This window comes from Austrofundulus limnaeus, unplaced genomic scaffold (genome assembly GCF_001266775.1).
Source record: "Austrofundulus limnaeus strain Quisiro unplaced genomic scaffold, Austrofundulus_limnaeus-1.0 Scaffold668, whole genome shotgun sequence".
Lineage (NCBI taxonomy): Eukaryota > Metazoa > Chordata > Actinopteri > Cyprinodontiformes > Rivulidae > Austrofundulus > Austrofundulus limnaeus.
In genome coordinates, this window is record NW_013953070.1 from 23,368 (window position 1) to 44,990 (window position 21,623).

General features: G+C 38.9%; 1 protein-coding gene across 1 annotated transcript in view; it reads right to left on the reverse strand.

Moving 5' to 3' along the window:
• LOC106531730 (germ cell-specific gene 1-like protein) overlaps window positions 1-21,623 on the reverse strand; it is a 50,874-nt gene that overhangs the window by 20,998 nt on the left and 8,253 nt on the right. The window contains exon 3 of the mRNA XM_014027646.1: window positions 14,749-14,901. Within this exon, the coding sequence (XP_013883100.1) occupies window positions 14,749-14,901 (153 nt within the window). The remainder of the gene's footprint in view (window positions 1-14,748; window positions 14,902-21,623) is intronic.

The window sequence follows — 21,623 nt, forward strand, 5'->3', positions numbered from 1 at the left end:
AACACAATTTTAAAACGGATGCATAGCATTAAGTCTCTACCTTGACACAAATACAGTCTTGGAGAGTGTTTTTGTTACAGGGAGTTACAGCAACTAAGATCAGTTATGTGACGCACCATTATGTCGGCATTGTGTCCATTGACTCCAGATGGCTAAAAATGTTTGCCCTTCATTTTCTAACTTTGAGAATTAATTTTTCAAAATGGGTTTGGTGTTAGCTAAATAAGACACCCAAATATAAAATTAGATGAAAATTGAACCTAGTTTAGATTAGATTAGATTAGATTATACCTTTATTGTCATTGTACAGAGCACAATAAAATTACAGTTCAGAACACCCATTCAGAAGAAGACAGAACATAGTTTAAGCTTTTTTTAAATTTAATGTCGTAAATGTTTAATTTACTGATGGGACTCAAAAACTAAACTAAGCTGCTTTTTTTCTCAAATCTTGTCCAACTTGACAGCAATTTTAGCCTCTTGTTTTCATCATATGCTGAAAATAACCTAACTCTTAAATCAATGTGTCATTCAGGAAATAAATAATAATAACAATATTTTGTTGGATGGCATCGGGTGGCATAGGAATCAAAAGGCACATCATGCTAATCTTTGCCTGTTTTTCAATTTTTATGGAGATAGCCAATCACAGAAGAGAACACATCCAAGCTTGGCTGATCAGAAGTGAGAACAAAAATTATGTTGAAACACGGTTGAAACCAACGGGAGGGGGGATTTACATGTAATGCATCAGTAAAGCCCAGCCTGGAAAGCAACACAAGTATAAAAAGATTTGGTGGAAATAGTTGAAATAACCCTCCTAAACGCTGATCAGCGCAGGTCTGTGCCTGGACATAAAATACCCCCACTTTCTGTGTTTTTTTTGTACATGGTTGATACTACTGGCTGCCTGAGTTGCTCCCCCGGGGCTCCAGCATTATACAACTTAATAAATGTGAGCATTTACACCAAGAACGGTTTCCCCTTTTAGCTTATCAAAAGAATAGTGTAATCAACATATCAAGAGTATTTGTTTAATTTCATGTCTTCCTTTTGGATATAACAGTGTTTTTTTCCCCAGTTACTTAATTATTATTTTAACATTTACTGAAATTTTGTTTAAAACAAGAGAGTTGTTGGTATAGTTCAAGAAAACCCATGTAAAGTCTGTGGGAGATTTCATGTCTCTGTGGAAGAAGAGCTGTACAGATGTGCGGAGGATGCAGAGGAAGAGTGCAAGGTGATGAAAACAGAGGAAATAGAGTCAGTGTTCGAATACATCTTAAYGTTAATCCACACAAACCAGCCACAACATCGGTTTTCTCACCAGTGCCCATTTCTTTTGATTATTTACAGCTACAAATACACAATATGCATGAAAACGAGAGACTGTTGTGCTTATGCTTTCATTGAAACCTGTCTCTAGCACCTCTGACTCTGCTGGGTGGACTAACATGGTTCTGTGCAGACAGAGGACTGGAGACTCTGAAGGCAGTGGGCTGGGTGTGTRCGTGAAAAATATGTGAAGACTCATACCATTAAATAAATGAGCCTGAAACAGTTTACCCAGACACTTTTACAGTGACTGTTGAAGATTTAAATCGTYCTAACTTAAAAACTGTTCTGCTTACATATCACCATTATGTTCCCTTTGCATCCAGTGAAGTTTATAATACATTGATTCTGGCAAACAGAAAGGTTCCTGACCAAACCTTTTAAAGATCATATTTCTGGTTTGTTTTTGGAGTATACAGAAAGTACATTAACGCTGACTGCACTAAATAATTAAAAATCTAGCATTTCTTGAAGAAATGCAYATCGCCMGCATCCGATCGGGATGTCASAGTTTTGGATTGAGATCATTTTATGATGAGTTGGGAAAAAGTGGAGTGGAAAGCTAAGTATTGTGGATGACTCTCAGGTACATTAATATCAAATCTTAGCTCATTCACCCATCCAGCCTTTATCTATAACTGTTTCTTCCTTTCAGGGTCATGGGGGTCACTGGTGCCCATATCACAGTGCGAGGGGCGTGGTAATTCTGGACAGGTAGCAAGTCCATCACAGGGCMACACACAGAGATAAATGAGACARRCAACCATTCACTCTCTCACTCACACCCAAGGACAATTTAGAGTTRTCAATTAACCYAACAGTCATGTTTTTGKTSTRTGGGAGGAAGYCAGAGTGCCCGGAGAGAACCAACAAATGCACAGAGAGCACATACAAACTCTACCAAGGTTGCCATGCTGGGATTTGATCCGGTGACCTTCCTGCTGAGAGGCATCAGCTCTATCAACTGAACCATCCCCACAACCCCACCCCCCAAAAAATTATAATCTTAGCTCAATATTTGTAAAATTGACAGATTTCTAGCCCATTTTGTGTTCCCTTTGGTCATTTAGCTGTAGCCACCTTCTTGAATTAGATTGGCTCCAATAGTTAATCAGCTGTAGAAATACAAGAGTGTCCATTGGTTCATTAGATATTTTTTATAACAGACAGAGTTAACTCCAAATAATTAATGGCAAATTTTTAAACAAGATCCTGTGTAATCTGTTAGCACTAATAATCTATGTTGGGGATCAATCTCTACTCTACACACCAGATATTTTGCTCAATATCAGTAGAATTACTTTATTTTTAGTCATTTTGTGTGTTGTAAGGATACTAGCATCTTGAATGGGGTAATGATTAGGGCTACTACATGGAGAAGTGAATGTGTGATGTCACAGTCATCCGTGCTTACACCAGCCGGGCAATTCAGAAGCCATGGATGACATCAGAGGTACAGAGAAGGTTAAAAGTGAGGGATGCAGCCTTCAGATCAGGAGACAAAGTAGCCCTCAGCACTGTGAGAAGTGACCTCCCTTGAGCCACCAGGAAGGCTATGCTGGCACACTCAGAAACAAATCAAGGACAAATGTTGTGACTCCAGAACAAAAGGTGCATGTGGCAGAGAACTCAGGCTGTAAAGGATTATAAAGTAACAGCACATGTAGTGGTTACTAATGCCTCTTCCACAGACCAATTAAATGAACGATATGGCAGGTTTGAGGTTTTAAATTTTCCAGAAGAGATGAAAAACTGACCCTCCCCTTTATGATGAGTAGGTGCAGGGATTGTGTGCAGCTGGGGGAGCACTAAAAAAAGCAATCCACACAAAGCTGCCCCACAGTGTTCCTGGTTGTGTGATGAAAGCCTGTGCTGCTGAGTTAGCTAACATTTTTAATGACACCTCTCTCTTACGGTTGTTTAAAACTGCCTCCATCATCCCTGTGCCTGAGAATACTCCTATAACCTGCCTTAGTTTGAACAACTAGTCATGGGTCACATTAAAACTGCCTCAAATTCCCTCTGGAACCCCTTCGAGTTTGCTTATGGTACCACCCATCCCACAGATGTTGCAATCACAATCACATACACCTTCCACATTTTATCCCACCTGGAGACAAAGAACGAGTACAGCTGGGTTCTGTTCATCGATTTCTTGTCAGACTTTAACACAAAAGTCCCACAGTAGTTTATAGTGAAGTTTTCTCTGCTTGGATTTCAAATCATGTTCTGTAACTGGGTTTTGGACAAGAGCATAACGGGTAGATTTTATGTTTATGGTAACCATAGACTGAACATTTTATAAAGAAAGTGTCCCTGACTTCTCTAGTTGGTGAGAACTGAAGTTGGACCTGATTTATTCTGCACACTAGGGATGTGGGGCTTCACTACTACTTCTACTACTACTACTACTACTACTACTACTACTACTACTACTACTACTACTACTACTACTACTACTACTTGCACATGATCTTTCTTTTCATCTTGAAAAGTACAACAAAATGTATTAGAAAAATAATATTTGAACATAGAGCAGCAAATTAAGATCCTGTTTACATGAGACCRTTCTCTGGATATTTTAATGCTTTTTCAATGTTTACATGGTTCCATTGTAGTTTCCAGTGTGGTCTTACTCATGAATTGATCATGCAGTGTCACTATGATCACAGTGATGTCAGAACTAGTGAATAAACTGATGCTCCTTTGGACCTAGGATGTTGTTGGTTTTGGTCCAATGTGCTGCAAAAAGTGAGTAACAAAAAAAAAAACACTGTTGTCTGCAGTTTATTGTAATTGTTGTTAGTGCAGAACATTTTGCCTGTAGCTGCCTATGTGCACATGTGTGCTTTCACACCTGCAGAGTACTTCACACCTCAAGAGTACAGGTTTTGGTAGGAGGTCTACATACATGTGGTCTATGATAGTAACACATGGACCATCAATTTGAGTGACAATTGGGGTCCCTCAAGGCCATGTGCTCAGTCCTTGCTCTTCACTCAGATAAAACATGATGGTTTTTCAGTGCAAATCAGCTCATTACATTTGGTAATGACAACAGTGGGACTCATCAGCCCTGCAAATATAAATAAACATTTTACAGTCAGGACACCTAACATCACAAATCTGGCATGGACAGGCAAAATGTCTTGTGAAAAAAGGTTCTATTTTAAGGCAATGCAGTGCTTGAGCTATGTGTCCACAATGAAAAAAAAAATGTGTTCAGTAGGGTTGGGCATAATCGTATCGTGTGCAATTAATCGTCAGAAAAACATTAATTGATTATTTTTTGGCACTTGACGATTAATACGATTAATGCCACCATCAGTCTGCTCGATGCTCCTCTCCACTACAAATATGACAAACATTAAAAAAAGGTTCTGTAATTTATTTATCTATCAACACAATTTAAAAATTGATGTATAGCCTGAAGTCGGTAATTTTGACACAATTTGGAACAGATTTTTTCAAATCTTTCCCACTAAATTGGTCATATGACCAGGACACACTGTAAGTGTGTCCAGGGACTCCAGGGGATTGATTGTCAAATTAATCGTTATCGGCTAAATACCACAATTAATTGTGATTAATTTTTTTGCCAATATTGCCCAACCCTAGTGTTCAGGAGTTGAAGTTAGGCTTTCACGTTTAAGAACTGACTATTATGGTGGTGGCAACATCAGGCTGTGGGGCTGTTTTTCTGCTAGTAGAACTGGTGCATTGGAATATTGACAGAGGAGGGCTACCACCATATTTTTCAACTTTACTTCAAATTAAAAGCTAGAAAGCCAAAACATAGATACTTCCATTTCCCAGTGACCCAAATACATCCAAATTAGTTTCTGATTGGATGAAATAGACTGACATTAAGTGCCCAGAATGGCCATTTGAAAACCATGTTCAAAATTTGTGGACAATACTAAAAGCCAGCCCTCTTGCTAGTAAACTAACCATACTTACATAAACTATTAATTCTGCCAACTATTATCCAGTCAAAGTTATATCAGAAGCTTGTTTATGGGTAAAATAAGTGTATTACATGTGCAACTTGCTAAAAATATTTAAGTAAATATTTGTGATGCACCATGGCAAAAGTAGGAAAAGGAAAAACCATATTTTTTTCTGAGAAAATAATGATTTTTGTTTTTTAAATTATACTAGTTGAAATTATGAAGAATCCACCGCATGCTTTAAATAGCAGTTTCTGAGGTTTTAAAATGGTGAACTTTGTGTTTGAATTCAGCCTGTTTTCAGAGTCTAAAAGCACGTTACAGTGTCTGTGTCACAGTGGCAGTAACTTTTTTACCAAGGCAGACGCCGATGCCATTTCTGATTCTGAATCAGAACAAGATGAAGCAGAAGAATCAATATGTATTACAGATCAATGATAGAGAGCACAACACTTTGGAAAACATTCTGAGTTTTCCAGTGGAAGTTAGCTGAAGATGAGGAAGATGAAGAAAGCTTTAAATATTGATCCTAGAGTTTGATACTTTACTACCGAAGCCCTTCAAAGCAGTTAGCTTTGTTCCAAAAATAAAATGCTTCACCCGAGCATCAAGTCAGAGGCAGGTTCAGATATAAACACTGAACTAAACAAGCATGTCATAATTATTTAATCAGCTGATTGAACAGCAACTTCAGAATCGATGTGCTACAGGTTGTGATGTCACGTTTTTTTCTGTGCATGCGTGTCACATCACTGATATCAGGAACTTTTGTGGGTTTATTTTTGGTACAGCCAAAAGTAATGTAATTTTACAGTGGGTCTTACAGAGACAGCCAAAAATCAATAAATGAACATCAAAATAAAATGACAAAGTAAAATAAAAAACAATGCAAATGATTTAAAAACTCAATACAAAACATAATAAAACAAATCAAAACCTGGATTACYGAGATGCATCAGGACATAATAAAACAAAGCAATAAAACAGATAAAAAATTACCAATAAAAAATGAGTAAAATCAGTTGGGTTAAAAGCCAATGAGTTAAAAAAAGCATTTTTTGATAAATTAAAAAATGGCCATTAATTAAATTATAAAATTATAAATTCATGTAAATTAAATTAAGCCTTTGTTAACACCCACATGTAACGCTCTGAGGACCGTCTGAAACTTTGAGGCTTGTTTTCTCCCTAATCTTTTTTGCAGATTTTGATCATTCAAATTTATTTTTGATTGCAATGTGTTTGACATCATTGGATAGTTTTTAACTCACACTTTCAGATTCTGTAAATAACTTAAAAGGACCCCGGGGAGATTTTTTTCTGGTTTTGCTGTGGCCAGTCACATGTGTGAGCGTAGATTCAAACCTGAACCTATATACAGTACATAACATTATGGACAATGGGGCTGGGTCATATCAAATCATTCACGATAATACTGGTAAAACAAACTTACACTGGAAAATAAATTATATCATGATATGCTAATCCCATGATCAATCACAWGCAGAGCAGGGCGGGTCTTTCTGATGTCGGTGAAGCAGTCTACCTGATAAACACCGGTCAGCCTGCAGCTCCTGTCCTGAGTGAGCAAACCCCATCCTCCACACTTCGCTCCTGAGCTACGCGAGACATCGGTATCTAAAATCTAACCCATTGTAAGTTTATGTGTTCAGAGCCTTATTATGGAACAGATATGTCCAACTTTGCTCGCGTGACCAAACTCCTCTCAACAGCGCTGTTACAGGAGCGCGCCGAGGTGCAACAGGCTGTGAGAGCCACTGTTTCAGCTTTTCCAAAATATTAACTCAGATGAACATTTGTTTGCCCCATTATAGAAGAGATGAGTCTCCTCTTAGCGTTAGCCCCCCCACCGCCCACTGCAAAAATCAATAAATAAATTAATTAATTAATTAAATAAATAAAAATATGCTATGTTCTTTTTGTAGTTTATCATAAATATCTACAAATTTCATTCTTCACGCTTGATTATATTTAGAATCATACTGTGACTGAACTGCTTTGTGATTCAATAAATGATCGAATAAATAGTATTAAATTATTACATTTAATGCAAATCCTGTCTGAAAAACACCTTACCGCAGTGATTTGGCTGAAACTACAAGGGCCTATAAGTGAACACATTCAGACAAAACTCTTCGTAACACCTAAACCTGAACGTGGAGATAATTTACTGTTAATGTACTACTATTCATAAACTGTGAAGCAACCCAATATATTTGTGTTTATTACAGGAGAACTCTGTAGGTTTTTTTTTAACATTTTGCCATAAAATCTCCCACCTTATGTAATGCCCCGTTTAATGCCAATAATAAAACTAAAAATGATTGCACATGCCTGAACAAAGCTCCCGGGAACATTTACACAAAATGGCCAATACCTGAATGGCAGAATGCCAACATGTTAACAGAACGTTGYCGCTGCTGCATGCCCAAGTCTTGGTGAACTGAAGCAGAGATTTTAACTCTCTTCATATGAGCCATTCATCACCTATAAAACAGAAAGGAAATAAAAACCAGCCACTGGATCCTTCCAATCCGATTACCACTTAAGCTGCCCCCCTGCAAATCCCTGGACTGAAAAGGAATGCACCAGATTCAGCAGCAAACACCTAAATTCCCATCTCATCCCTATCAACTCCTATGTTTATCCCTAAAATATCTCAGTGTAACATTATCATAATGCTATGTAGAACGGGGACAGCTTTGTGTCAGGATAAATGTCACATTTCTGAGTCCTCACATGCCCTTTGATGTGGAGATGATGTACAGTATGTTCTGCACATACAGGGTAAACTTATTTAACCTGAAAATCACATAACAAAAACATGTGTACATGTGAGGTTAGGGTTAGTTTTGGTGGTCAAGGTTAGGCTGTAGAAAATAATGTAAGTCAATGCCAGGTCCCCATAAATATAGCTGTACCAGATTGTGTGTGTGTGTGGCCTTGTTTTTCTTACATCGTGGGGTCCAGTTTTAAGGAAAGTGCAGCCTCGTGGGGACCGGGTGCTCGGGCCCCACAACTTTGGAAGCTGATTTTGGGTTGGGGGTTGGGTTTAGGACCAAGGTGTGAATTGAGTTTAGGTTAGTTTTAGGGTCAGGTAGGTACCTGTGAGGTTAGCCTTAGGGTTTGTGGTCAGGGTTAGAATATAAAATTACCAAAAAAATGAATGGAAGTCAATGGATGGACCCCACAAGGATATAAAAACAAGTTTGTGTATTTGTGTGTGTGTTTAAGTCAATTTTAAAATGAAAGGAAAAAAAACAAACAAAAATAAACTTGCATTTGACATCTGTTCCTTTTTTTTCTTACAATGAACCTGCACTGAAGCTTAAAACTAAAGTACACACTGAAACATGATTATTTAGACACACTGTTACAACTGGGGGGGGGGGGGCAGCTTTTCTCAAACCAAGGGAGGTACAAGTCCTTCAGTTTGAGCACTCACCGATCCAAGTACCGATATCAAGTACTTACTGAGAACATAAACCAAGAGGCATACCTCTTTAAGGCCTTTTAACTTTAGTGTTTTAGAAAACAATTTTTAAAGACATCTACAATGAAGACGGAATTTAAAAAAAAATTGGAAGCCTCTTTTAGGCGTGTACATACTGCAATGCTAACAGATTGATCAAATATTTAACTTTTATTATTAATTTAGACATTAAAGTTGGCATAAGTTGTTTACAACCTTATAGTGAGAGGGCCTTTAGGTATGCCAGACTGCATATTTCTAGAGACTTGGGTTAAATGATTTATGTGTCCAACCTTTTAAGAGCCGCCCTATAAAATAACCTGTATTCACCTTTGACCACAAACTACATTTGGTGAATGCTTAAAGACAAAGAGATCTAACCTGTTAACTGAGCTTTGTACAGCAGCTGTGAAAAGCCAAAAGAAAAGGTATCTGAAATGTGGCCCAAATTAATTTGCTGTTTCAAAGGACTCAGTAGTCACTACCATGGTCTTAAAATCCTTATGCTTAATCTTATTATCCAGAGACTACAGGTTCGAGCCCAGATTCTGTCAGGAAGGGCATCCAGCATACAACAATTGCCAAATCTTTCATGCGAGTTTGCTTGCTGTGGCGAATCCTGCAGAAGGAATTAGCTAAAAGGGCATTCATTTTAGAATTCCACATTCAAAAATCGCCTCATTGTGTTGATTCGAACACACCAAAACAGACTAAACACGCAAAACCACACCCTAACAATAAAATCAAAACACACTAAATATCATAAATCTCATTGCTCTCTCCCAATCTTGCTGAACTTCAATCAACTTTCAAATCTTTATGTTTATACATAAGAACTTTGGGTCTAACCCCAGATTTATACTACATGTGTCTCCGCTGCGCAGGTCGCAGCTGTGCGTTTCCAGTCAAGTTTACACTACCTCCGCTCCGGTCCGACAGAGGAAATCGCGCGATAAATTCAGTGATAAATGTGGAAGTCACAGCAAAAAATAATTAATTCTGTGAAAGACTAACTCCAAACACAGCTGAAAACAACGATATAAAGGCTTTTGATATCTATGTTGAAACTTTCGCTGTCGTCTTTTTGAAACTTTTGATTTCAAAATAAAATCCACGTGTATCATGTGTGTGTACACATATGCTTCATGCTACATGTTTCCATCTGCTTCCCAAACAGACCGATACATTCTGACACCATTTGTGTAGACATATATCTGTTTATTTATTAAAATAGCCGCAATTTCGACATTTTCCAACAAATTATCCAGCCTAAAAGTGTCTGATTTTGAAAATACGGATGTTGTGCTCGTTTCTTTTCCTGTTGGTGCGACGTAATCTTTAAAAATTGACTCCGGTGCTGCTCCGGTGTATGGCAAAAATAGGATCTGTTCTAATTTTGATGGATCACCGTCCACTCACCGCCACCGTGCACAGCCAGTGTAAACACTCTCGTTGATTATAATGGGGGCATATTTGCTGCGGAGGTCGGAGCGGAGCGGAGACGGAACGCAAGTAATGTAAATTAAGAGTATGTCATAAAAGAAGTTGAGGGTTGTGCTTTGTTTTTTGTTTTGTTTTGTTTTTTTTTTTTTTTGGGTGGGGTGGGAGTTGAGGCGTTGTTTCTATGAATCTGCCCTTCTTTTCAGCTGCTACAAGCATGATGACCATTAAAAAAGAGTGCCATAAATTATTTATCATAACTCTGGTTTTACTTGGTCTATCAACAAGTTTTAAAAAATGGTCTACAGTTTGAAGTGTACTTTTGGCAGAAATTGAATCAGATTCTTAGGAATGGCACATCTTTCTGGCTACAGTAACTTGATTTGTTCATGTGACTGGGATATACAGTACACTCACCGGCCACTTTATTAGGTACACCACGCTAGTAACGGGTTGGACCCCCTTTTGCCTTCAGAACTGCCTCAATTCTTCGTGGCATAGATTCAACAAGGTGCTGGAAGCATTCCTCGGAGATTTTGGTCCATATTGACATGATGGCATCACACAGTTGCCGCAGATTTGTCGGCTGCACATCCATGATGCGAATCTCCCGTTCCACCACATCCCAAAGATGCTCTATTGGATTGAGATCTGGTGACTGTGGAGGCCATTTGAGTACAGTGAACTCATTGTCATGTTCAAGAAACCAGTCTGAGATGATTCCAGCTTTATGACATGGCGCATTATCCTGCTGAAAGTAGCCATCAGATGTTGGGTATATTGTGGTCATAAAGGGATGGACATGGTCAGCAACAATACTCAGGTAGGCTGTGGCGTTGCAACGATGCTCAATTGGTACCAAGGGGCCCAAAGAGTGMCAAGAAAAGATTCCCCACACCATGACACCACCACCACCAGCCTGAACCGTTGATACAAGGCAGGATGGATCCATGCTTTCATGTTGTTGACGCCAAATTCTGACCCTACCATCCGAATGTCGCAGCAGAAATCGAGACTCATCAGACCAGGTAACGTTTTTCCAATCTTCTCTTGTCCAATTTCGATGAGCTTGTGCAAATTGTAGCCTCAGTTTCCTGTTCTTAGCTGAAAGGAGTGGCACCCGGTGTGGTCTTCTGCTGCTGAAGCCCATCTGCCTCAAAGTTCGACGTACTGTGCGTTCAGAGATGCTCTTCTGCCTACCTTGGTTGTAACGGGTGGTTATTTGAGTCACTGTTGCCTTTCTATCAGCTCCAACCAGTCTGCCCATTCTCCTCTGACCTCTGGCATCAACAAGGCATTTCCGCCCACAGGACTGCCGCTCACTGGATGTTTTTTCTTTTTCGGACCATTCTCTGTAAACCCTAGAGATGGTTGTGCGTGAAAATCCCAGTAGATCAGCAGTTTCTGAAATACTCAGACCAGCCCTTCTGGCACCAACAACCATGCCACGTTCAAAGGCACTCAAATCACCTTTCTTCCCCATACTGATGCTCGGTTTGAACTGCAGGAGATTATCTTGACCATGTCTACATACCTAAATGCACTGAGTTGCCGCCATGTGATTGGCTGATTAGAAATTAAGTGTTAACGAGCAGTTGGACAGGTGTACCTAATAAAGTGGCCGGTGAGTGTATGTGCAGGTGCTTCCAGGGTCTCCACCTTTAGAGCACTTAATGGTCAGGCCCCCCAAATACATATCGGACCTACTGAAGCTGTTAAATCAAATGCTACTGGTGGTACCTCAAACCCATTTCAAAACCTGTGGTGACTGAGCCACATCTAGGCACTGGAATACTCTCCCAATGAATCTTCATTGCACAGACTCCTCTGAGTTTTATTCAGACAGGTTTTTAGTTAAGTTTATTTTCTGTTTTCTTTTTTTATCTTGTCCTCTAGTATTGTTTTTAGTTATTTTGATCTCCATGAAGCACTTTGTGATGTGTCTGTGAAAGTCAGAGTTGTTCTACTTAAGTAGAAATTTTGGTTATRTATACTTTCCTGGAGTAATTCTTTTTGAGACACATTTTTTATTTCTACTTTGTGCAATTATCTGCACTTTTTAAAAATGCAACAAGTATTTTATTTCATTCCATCTTCTCATTGCTGTATTTCTTGTGATTTCTCATCTTCCTCTTTTGCAACAAACTAGAAGTTTGTTCTGACTTCTTGTCTGTTAGCTCCTGGGATAGGCACTAACCTTCTGCAACCTCCAACATGGACCAAAAATGAAGAAGTCTATGTTTTATTTTAAAGGTATATTATAGCTAATCTAACCACCCAAATCATTGTCAAAGCTTACAGAATTAAAAATAACACTGGGAATGAGGCTAAAGCTCACTGGCTAAGCTGGCAAATGAAGGGAAAAAAGATAACGAATGTGCTAATAACTTCGTAAGCATCAAAGCCTGGGGTAAAGATTTTGACCTAGATTCAAAAGTTTCTTTTATTTTTAGAAAAGTTTTTAGACCCTTTCTGAATTGCCCATGAAAAGTCAGTAAATGAACCACTGCTATAGAGACAAGTAGTTTTTACTGCTGATTTACTGCTAAGAGCTTGGTGCTCAGCATCATTTTCAGAGTGGATTAGAGAGAAGGTCATTGTTAATTCCTCCACTGAGAGTTAGAGGCAGACTGCAAGCTAGCTGGAAATCTTCTAAGGGGCTGAGGGGTTGCAACTGGCCTAAATGTGATTGGACATACACCAGAATGAAAATGCAATTTTTAGATTCAGTTGTTTGAAAGCAGTAATGCAATGACTTAAAATCAGCATGTGGTTTTGTAGCTTTAGTGTTTCTGACTTGAAGTCACAAATACTGGGGCACCACCAAATGATTGGGGGTGGCCTTCACTATACATTTGCTGCCCCACCCCAAGCCAGAGGGTTAGTACATAATCTGTTGGAGGTTACCTGTTATTACAGCTGTTAATGCCTCTTGTCACTAGAAGACACTGGTGTGAGAACATCGGGCAGAAAAGAGAAGAGGAGAGCAGAGTCTGACAGCAGGCTTGTAATAAAGTTCTTGGGCTTATCAACTGTCTATTTTCATTTACACTCACCACAGAAACTCTAATTGAAAAATAACATGTTTTCAAAAAAAAGGTTCAAATCTGCTCATCTTCATTTTGAAGAGGTTCTCCAGTATTTCAGTAATGGTGGGGGAGTTTACCATAGCGGGTACAATGTCAGTGGAGCTGAGCTTGGAACACAGTTTTGCATGCAATCCTCACAAAAACTGGCAGCTTTAAAAGCAGCTACACAGCTTGCCAGTCACAAAGACCGCAACTGAAAATGGGTCTACTTTATTACAATTTGAAGTCATCTCTATCAGTCACAGCCCTGTAAGACACAATCCAGAGCCATGTCTGAACAATTCCCTTGCACAGTCTTGTGCTATGCAAACATCGCACTGCCATCTCACATAGCAAAAATTGTCTGTCCCAGTTCTGTCCCACAGAGTGCACAAACACTCTAAAACCGTATTCACACCTCCCCAAACGAACCGGACTTTCAACTTTAAACTAAAATTCAATTAAAGCAGATTAACAACAGCTGGTGTGACTACACTAGGGTTGGGCAATTTTGGCAAAAAAAAAAACAAAACAAAACAAAAAAAACAAAAACAATAACTTCGATTAATTGTGGTATTTAGCCGATAACGAKTAATACAACAATTAATCCCCCTGAGTCCCTGGATGCCTGCATGCCCTAGTCACATGACTGATTTAAATCAAGGGGAAGTATTTCTCTCTGTAAAAATCTGTTCCAAATTACATCCAAAGTACAGTGCCATACATCAATTTTTAAATTATGTTGATAATCCAAGTATTACCGGAGTTATTATAAATAAAAAAACAGAACTTTTTTACACATTCGTCATACTTGAAGCGGAGAGGAGCATCGAGCAGACTGACCGGGGAAATCCCCAGTCAGTCTGCTTGGTGGCATTAATCGTATTAATCGTCAAGTGCCAAAAAATAATTGATCAAAGTTTTTCTGATGATCAGTTGCACGCGATACAATTTTGCCCAACCCTAGAATAAACCCTAACACTTGGCCCACATACTGTAAAGATTGATGGCCCTTCGGTGGCTCAGAAGTGGTTTGCCAAAGGTGTTCCATGCATAGTCCAGCACCACATAAACCATATCACTACTGGGCTAGTTGTGGCATGCCATCTTAAAAACAGTGCCATCATTGCCAGAGCTGGCCCACAACTGTGTCATTGTGGACATAAATACACAAGTGTATAACATAAGGCTGTGGTTAATCTTACTGACACTACAAATGCAGCCACACTACAAATGTAGCCACACGCAGACATTGTGTACTACACTAGAAGTAAAAGTGTGTGCCATATTACCCTCCCCCCCCAAAAAAAAATTAGTTTTCTTAAAAAATAGGAACAAATAATCCCCAAAATTACATTTTCTTGTACAAGACATGAGGATTATGCTAAATGAATTTAATGAATCACGAAATTTGATTCATTTATCTAACATTTTCAGCTGGTAAGATCAAGAGTCGTCTCACCTGAGAGCACGGTGAATATGGCAGCAAAGGCATTGAGCTTTAGGCCATCGATGACGTTGCCAAAGTGACACACTTCTAATGACATGAGGATGCCTCCGGTGGCCAGAAGGAGGATGTACAGGCACTCTGCCACGATGCAAAGCCACAGAACTCCTGTGGAGACAGGCAGTTATAACAAAGAATATCTTAAAGAGGGGGAAAAAACATCAATATTGTGGGATGGGGTGCAAAAGTTTGAATGCATTGGTACTGAAAAGGTGATAAAGTCAAAAGCGTGGGGAAGAAATATGCTTAAGCAAAGGTGAAAGGAGGACGCAGCGAAGGAAAAAGAGGGTGGAGAAGGAGAAAAGAAGACGAGTGACCCCTATATCAGCCATAACCTTCGCAGTCAAAAAATGAACCTTCAGTGTGATATATTAGGAGATGCACCATCCTGAGCTCGTGTTATGTCTGTTGGGAAATAAAAACCAAGATAAATATTTATCTACAAGCTGCAGCATATCTGGATATAGCACCTAAAGGTAGAAAGTTATTGTGTAATTCATTAATCACTAGTTATGAAGTAGACATATAACAGAAAAAATATCCTAGTGTGATTCAAGAACATCTTTAGCTAAATTGATTTTAACCCCCTTAGTAAAATATTCTTGGAAAATAATTAAAGCAATTAAAGGCTGATTGAAACAATTAGATTTTATAAGAGCATTTTCATCTGATTTACTGTAACTGTCTGCAGTTATAAATATTTGATAAAAGGATTTTCTTATCTGCAATATGTGTAATATTGTATTTTAATAATAGGAATGATAGCAATGAATAGAGTGATGGACCATTGTAGCCACAGCTGAACAGACTCAAGCTCTCCAGAGATGCAAGCCAAGTGTGACTGAGATTTCAGCTAAAAGTTTGTCTATTTCAGCTGATGTTTCAGCAACAATACATCTGAAGTTTCTTGACAACGAATCCTCAAATTACTGCCCCCATTTTAGACTCCTCCCCCCACTCCACCCTCTTGGTCGAGGAAAATATTGAGTCAATTAGAAATAAGAGTTAAGATAAAAGATAATGTCTCTTTTTGTGTTTTAGGTTTATTGTGGTTTAGTTAAAATTAAAAAGATGAAAGGTTAACTGGCAACTTTAAATGGTCTTTTAATGTACATTGGTGGATCACTGCCCATGTTTGTGCTGTGGACTCATTTCTGGTGAGTCATGGCTCTTTGCCAGGGAAAATGTCTTCAAAAAATAAATCAGCACTCTGTTATGTCAGTCATAAGAGGGTGAGTAAGAGTTTTGCTTGAAATGCCGCCAGATACCCCCATGAGCATGTTTATTTTATTTTATTTTTAAAAAATATGATCACCTACATTGTGACAGGGCACCTCCCATCATTTTGAACCTGGATTGGGGGGGGGGGGGTGTTTTGTTCTCAGGGCTCTGGAATGTGACTAATTTGGTCACAAATGCGACCTGATTCCCTAATAGTGAAACTGGGGGAAAACAATTCCGGTCTCACTGATGGGACCAATCGTTGTTCCAGGAAGGTGCGGGGAGCGGGTGGTCACAAACACAAAAAAGGTCTCCATGTCCCTTAATAAATAACAATTTCCACTACCAATGAACAAGCAGGGCAACCCGCACTCCTCATAAAATCTGCATCGATGACAACAGCTCTGTTACTTCATGGAGTGGGGTGAAACTTGTGTCAGTCTAGCAGTATCAACATGACGCTCGGCTTTAAAGCCCTTTCTCCATTTGTAAGTCTCACTATTCGGTTCAGGTCTGTTTGGTCCTGCTCAGGTGTGTGTGTGTTTCCATCTCACTCTGTGCGCATGATTGTGGGTGGACCATCTGCAGTGACTTTAGCTGTTGTGGTAAAAAAAAAGCCATTGTGGTTTTATCATTCAGTAGTCAGACTTTATTTATTTATTTATTTATTTATTCATGTCCTGATGCATCTCAGTAATCCAGGTAAAAAATCAAAAGGAAAAAAAAATTGTATAGGTCCTCTGGACGGGTTCTTCTTTAATGAAACATTTCGTCTCTCTTCCAAGAGACTTCTTCAGTCTGAGAGTTTCAGGCAAAATTCAGGCTTTTGAGTCCTGCCTCCAGGTGACTGATACTCACATCACATGGCCATCGTTCATGTGATGTGATGTGAGTATGAGTCACCTGTGAACCATAGTCATGTGATGTGAGTATCAGTCACCTGGAGGCAGGACTTAAAAGCTTGCATTTTGCCTGAAACTCTCAGACTGAAGAAGTCTCTTGGAAGAGAGACGAAACGTTTCATTAAAGAAGAACCCGTCCAGAGGACCTATACAATTTTTTTTCCTTTTTTATTTATTCATGTTTTTATTTACCTAATTTCCCTCTGGGATCAATAAAGTATTTTTTAATTGAATTGAATTTATGGCTGCGGTGCTTTTTGTTAATTCTTGTGTAATCATGGGTGCCCAGTTTGTTCCCGGGATCTCTGCTCAGCTTCGTCCAGTGCTCGTCTCCTTCACCTCCCTCCAGGAAGTGTTTAGTACATGTTATGCCTTTCCAAAGATTGCCATAAAGGTTTGCACCTCCACTTAGATTATTTTATCATCAGTGCTTGCCCCATGTTGTTGTATCTCACACTTGGATCCCAAAACGAAAGCACCTCTCTCCAGGAGGAAGTTTGCAGTATAAATTTGCACAAGTAATGCCTTGCCTCTGTCAATCAATCCAAGAGCTAATCCCCGGGCAGCATTCTGCTAACGTCAAAATCATAAGCATGCAGTGAGAACTGCATACAGGCACGCGAGTGTAGAAGGGAGTTAAATAATGTGACAAGTGCTGACTGACACCTTCAGGGACCACAAGTTTCTTAAGTCAAACACTATAACTGAACTCCCTTCAGATTTAAACTTTCAGTGTGATTATTTTTTATTCAAGACATGCAAGCTCTTTGCTCTACGTGCAGAGAAGTGGCATTTTAATGTTGATGCATCGTATTATTAACTGATATTTGGTAACTGATTATTTGTAACTGCAATGCAATCCACAAACTGCTGGAGGCAGAATTGCTTCTATTGTCTGTGGTTTGTTTATAGCAGGGATATTCAACTAAATTGCTCTGGTGGCCACAGTTACTACAGGCCATCAGCTAAAGGCCCGAACATACATCGATTACATTCATTATGTGAATAAACCAAGTATTTGTTACTTTTGAAACAGCTGATTTAATTTTTATTTAATCATAAATACAACATACAGAACCCTATGTAATAAAAAAATAGTGATAATAAAATTATATCAAAACTAAAAATAACACATTATCCCTCCTATTTAACACAAATATAATTTTGACTTCTTTGATTTTTCAAAAATTTAAACCAATTTTATTTTCACTTTCATTGTTTTATCTTCAACAGCTTGAGTGAGCATAGAAATGGGTTTTACCAGCTTGTAGCCAAGATCCTGATGTTTCTGTAGATACCAAACATGTCTATGTTTAACTAAAAGAACTTAGAGTAATTAAAGTAGAAAACTGGGGCTTTGGGCTTAAGAGATGAATGAAGCAATTGGCGGGCCGGACTTTGGTCACTCGCGGGCCGGATGTAGCCTGCGAGCTGCCGGTTCAATAGCCCTGGTTTATAGGCTACTGAAAAAGAAGTGCCGGTCTGCAAACCACAGAAGAAGCCCTGGGCAAATCAAAAGAGCAGTAATAAAGGCAGAACAAAAAGATGATCATGTCAAAGAGAGAGAGAAAAAAAACAAGACTAATTTTCCAAAGTTGGCAAAATTTTATTTTTTTACCAAAAAATGAACCGAATAAAGTAAAATGCAGTCAGTAATGGAGGCACAGCCGTGGGAAAAACATGATCAGACCACAAGACACTAGCTGTCCTCTCCATGTGGTAAAGTTTCAGAAAGTTACCTTGTTTGCCAGGTTCATTTCTTATACAGTAAATGTTATTTTCAGAGTCCTCACTTTGTGCTGTAGCCAACTCTCTATAAGTTTGTTAATTTACTATCAGAAAACAGCGTTTCTTGGAAGCGGAGTCATCATACATTAGCTTAAGTGCTTCATATTAAATAACTGAAAGAAAGTAACAATCTTGCCTTGTTTTCTCACATTTTCTGATAGCATTTAAGTCTTTGAACTTTTGGACAGCCAGAACCAGCAAAATTTAAAATATGATGGATTATTTTCTTACTTTAATGCACTTGAATGTCCCCACAACCAAAGCTACGTTTACACCCTGCAGGGCAGGTTAACAGCCGCTCATGCTGGAAGAGAGGCCGCTATTTTGAGTTATTTGTACATTAGCTGTTTGTTGACTACTTGCAGTTTAATTTGTATTATATAATTTAATTTTAATCATGTTTGCATGTAATACTGTACAAAATGCATCTGATTAAGCTATTAAGCTTGAGGTTAAAATTCAAATGTTTCATGGGTTATTATTTTAATTTGCTATTGGAACTTTTTGTGTTAAGGTAGATAAACTGGATAACAGAGTGACATTCACAAGTGTGAGCAGATGAGACGAAATATGTAGCTACTGGAGCTAGAACAGGATGTGTGCCCACAGAAAGCATAGATGGACATTGTGACAGAATAAAATTGTTGACTAATCGACTAATTGAAAAAATAATCACAGATTAGCTGACTATCAAAGTAGTCATTAGCTGCAGTCCTGGTAAGAGCAATTCAGTGACTCCTGTTGCTCTCTTCAGCAGATTGAGTGACAGCAACATGCAGAGCATCAACACAAAATGGGTTGTTTGGCCATTTAGCTGTACTGTATTCTTTTAAGAGCATTTAAAGACAAAGAACAGATCACACTCTCACTCACATCTAGGGAGAAATAGAATTACCAATCAATTTAACATGCAGGTTTTTATGCTGTTAGAGGCATTGGTGGGCACCAGACCGCTAAAGCGCAAATCCGCTAATTTCAGACCTAAACATTTTGTTTGCGCTTTAGCGGTCTTGCTAATTTTTATAAAGCATAAGCGGATTTGCGCTTTTTAAATTTTAATTGCAGTTTCGCTAATAACTAATTTTCTACATCAGTCATTATCTTGAACAACGGAACGAATTGCTGTCAGGACTCACAATGCACATGATCTGTCCAATAGCTCCCCTCCCAGCTTAACACTACTTTTTGCGAAGGTACGTATACGTCCTCCCTGACTGTCGCTTTGGGTCACGGTTCAGTCGGTTCTCATTTTAATATGTCAGCTTTGCAAAGTATTTTTGCTGGCAGCAATCTAAATTACTCATATGGCTTCTGTTAAATTATAATAATAAACACAGTGCAAAAGACAATATTCAGTAGCCAGCAAGGATCCACATTTTACAGACATTTCCCACAATGCTTTGTGTCTGCTTACGTAGCAGGAAAGCAATGTTTAGAACTCGCTTTCCCAGCAAAAACAGTAAACATTTGTAATCCATACTAAAATTTTGTATGTACTGATTTATTTTACTTTACAATCGGAGCTCCCTTTTTAAAAAAAAATAAAGTTTAACGCTGGAGCTCAATACTTGACGTAACTGGTCGAAGCAATGGAATTATAGACTTATGCTGATGAAGACTGACATCTAATGGTCAACTGGAGCAGCTGCAGCTACATGGAAAACATCCTGATGCATCTCAAAAATCAAAAAGAAAAAATAAGTAGGTCCTCTGGATGGGTTCTTCTTTAGTGAAACGTTTCGTCTCTCCTCCAAGTGACTTCTTCAGTCTGATGAGTTTCAGGTGAACTGGGAAACTTTAAAATCCAATGGAAACATGAAAAACTTTAAAAATCAAGCTCTTATTTTGAAGGGAAAAACGTAAGGTTATGAATATAACCATGGTTCCTTGAAGGAATGGAACGAAGTACAACACACAGTTGTATATGGGACACGCGCGCCCTCGCACGTCTGGCTGAAGCCACCTCTAATCATGTCTTTAGACCGGTGACGTGGTGACGTTGAACGTCTGGTGACAGGCTCCGCCTTCACCCTATAAGTTCGGAGTCACCAGCGTCATTACTCAGTTAGATACCGCCCTTCAACGAGCCTTTGTGATGCGGGGCCAACAAGGTGTTGTACTTCGTTCCATTCCTTCAAGGAACCGTGGTCATATTCAAGTCAAGAATTAGCTTCTGCTAATATTTCTATGCAATAAGTGGGTTTGAAGTTGCGGACCTAAATATTTTCATAAGCACTTTAGAAATTGTGGAGCTAATTTTTGAATTAGTGCTGCCCACCACTGGTTAGAGGAAACCAAAGCACACAAAACAAAACTCACATGTGAACAAAGAGAACATTCAAATTCCACACAAAAATGCCTAGGGTCAGTACACGATCCTGCAACATTCTCTGTATGAGGTAACAGCTCAAGTTAACTTTCATCTCCATCTTCTGCTGCTTATCCATATCAGGTCATGGAGTCAAAAAGGTCCAGGAGAGAAACCCAGATAACCGTCTCCCCTGTAGGGGTCACCTCGAGTGAAGAAACAAGATTTACTGCCTCGAAGCAGGCCTCGGACAGGCCTGACGAGAGGACAGGAACTCTGTCACAAAATGAACTCTATTTAGACCATGACAGGTCATCCTAACCGAAGAAGAGAACCCCTCAGTTCTCTTAATCAGATAATAGACAGAACAATCTCTTCTGTTTGTGATTCATTTGTTGTTTAACTAAGAATGTTTATACATTTGTTTGTAGGGATATGCTGTTGTCGATGTTATGGACGATGCTATATCATAAATACCTCGTAATTATTAGCATAACAAAGGGCACCACCTGATTATTTCAGGAAATAATTCATTGATTTTAAATCAGTCTCAGATACTGAGTTGTGAATTCTATCATTTTCAAGACATAACCAAGAAATGACGCACAGAC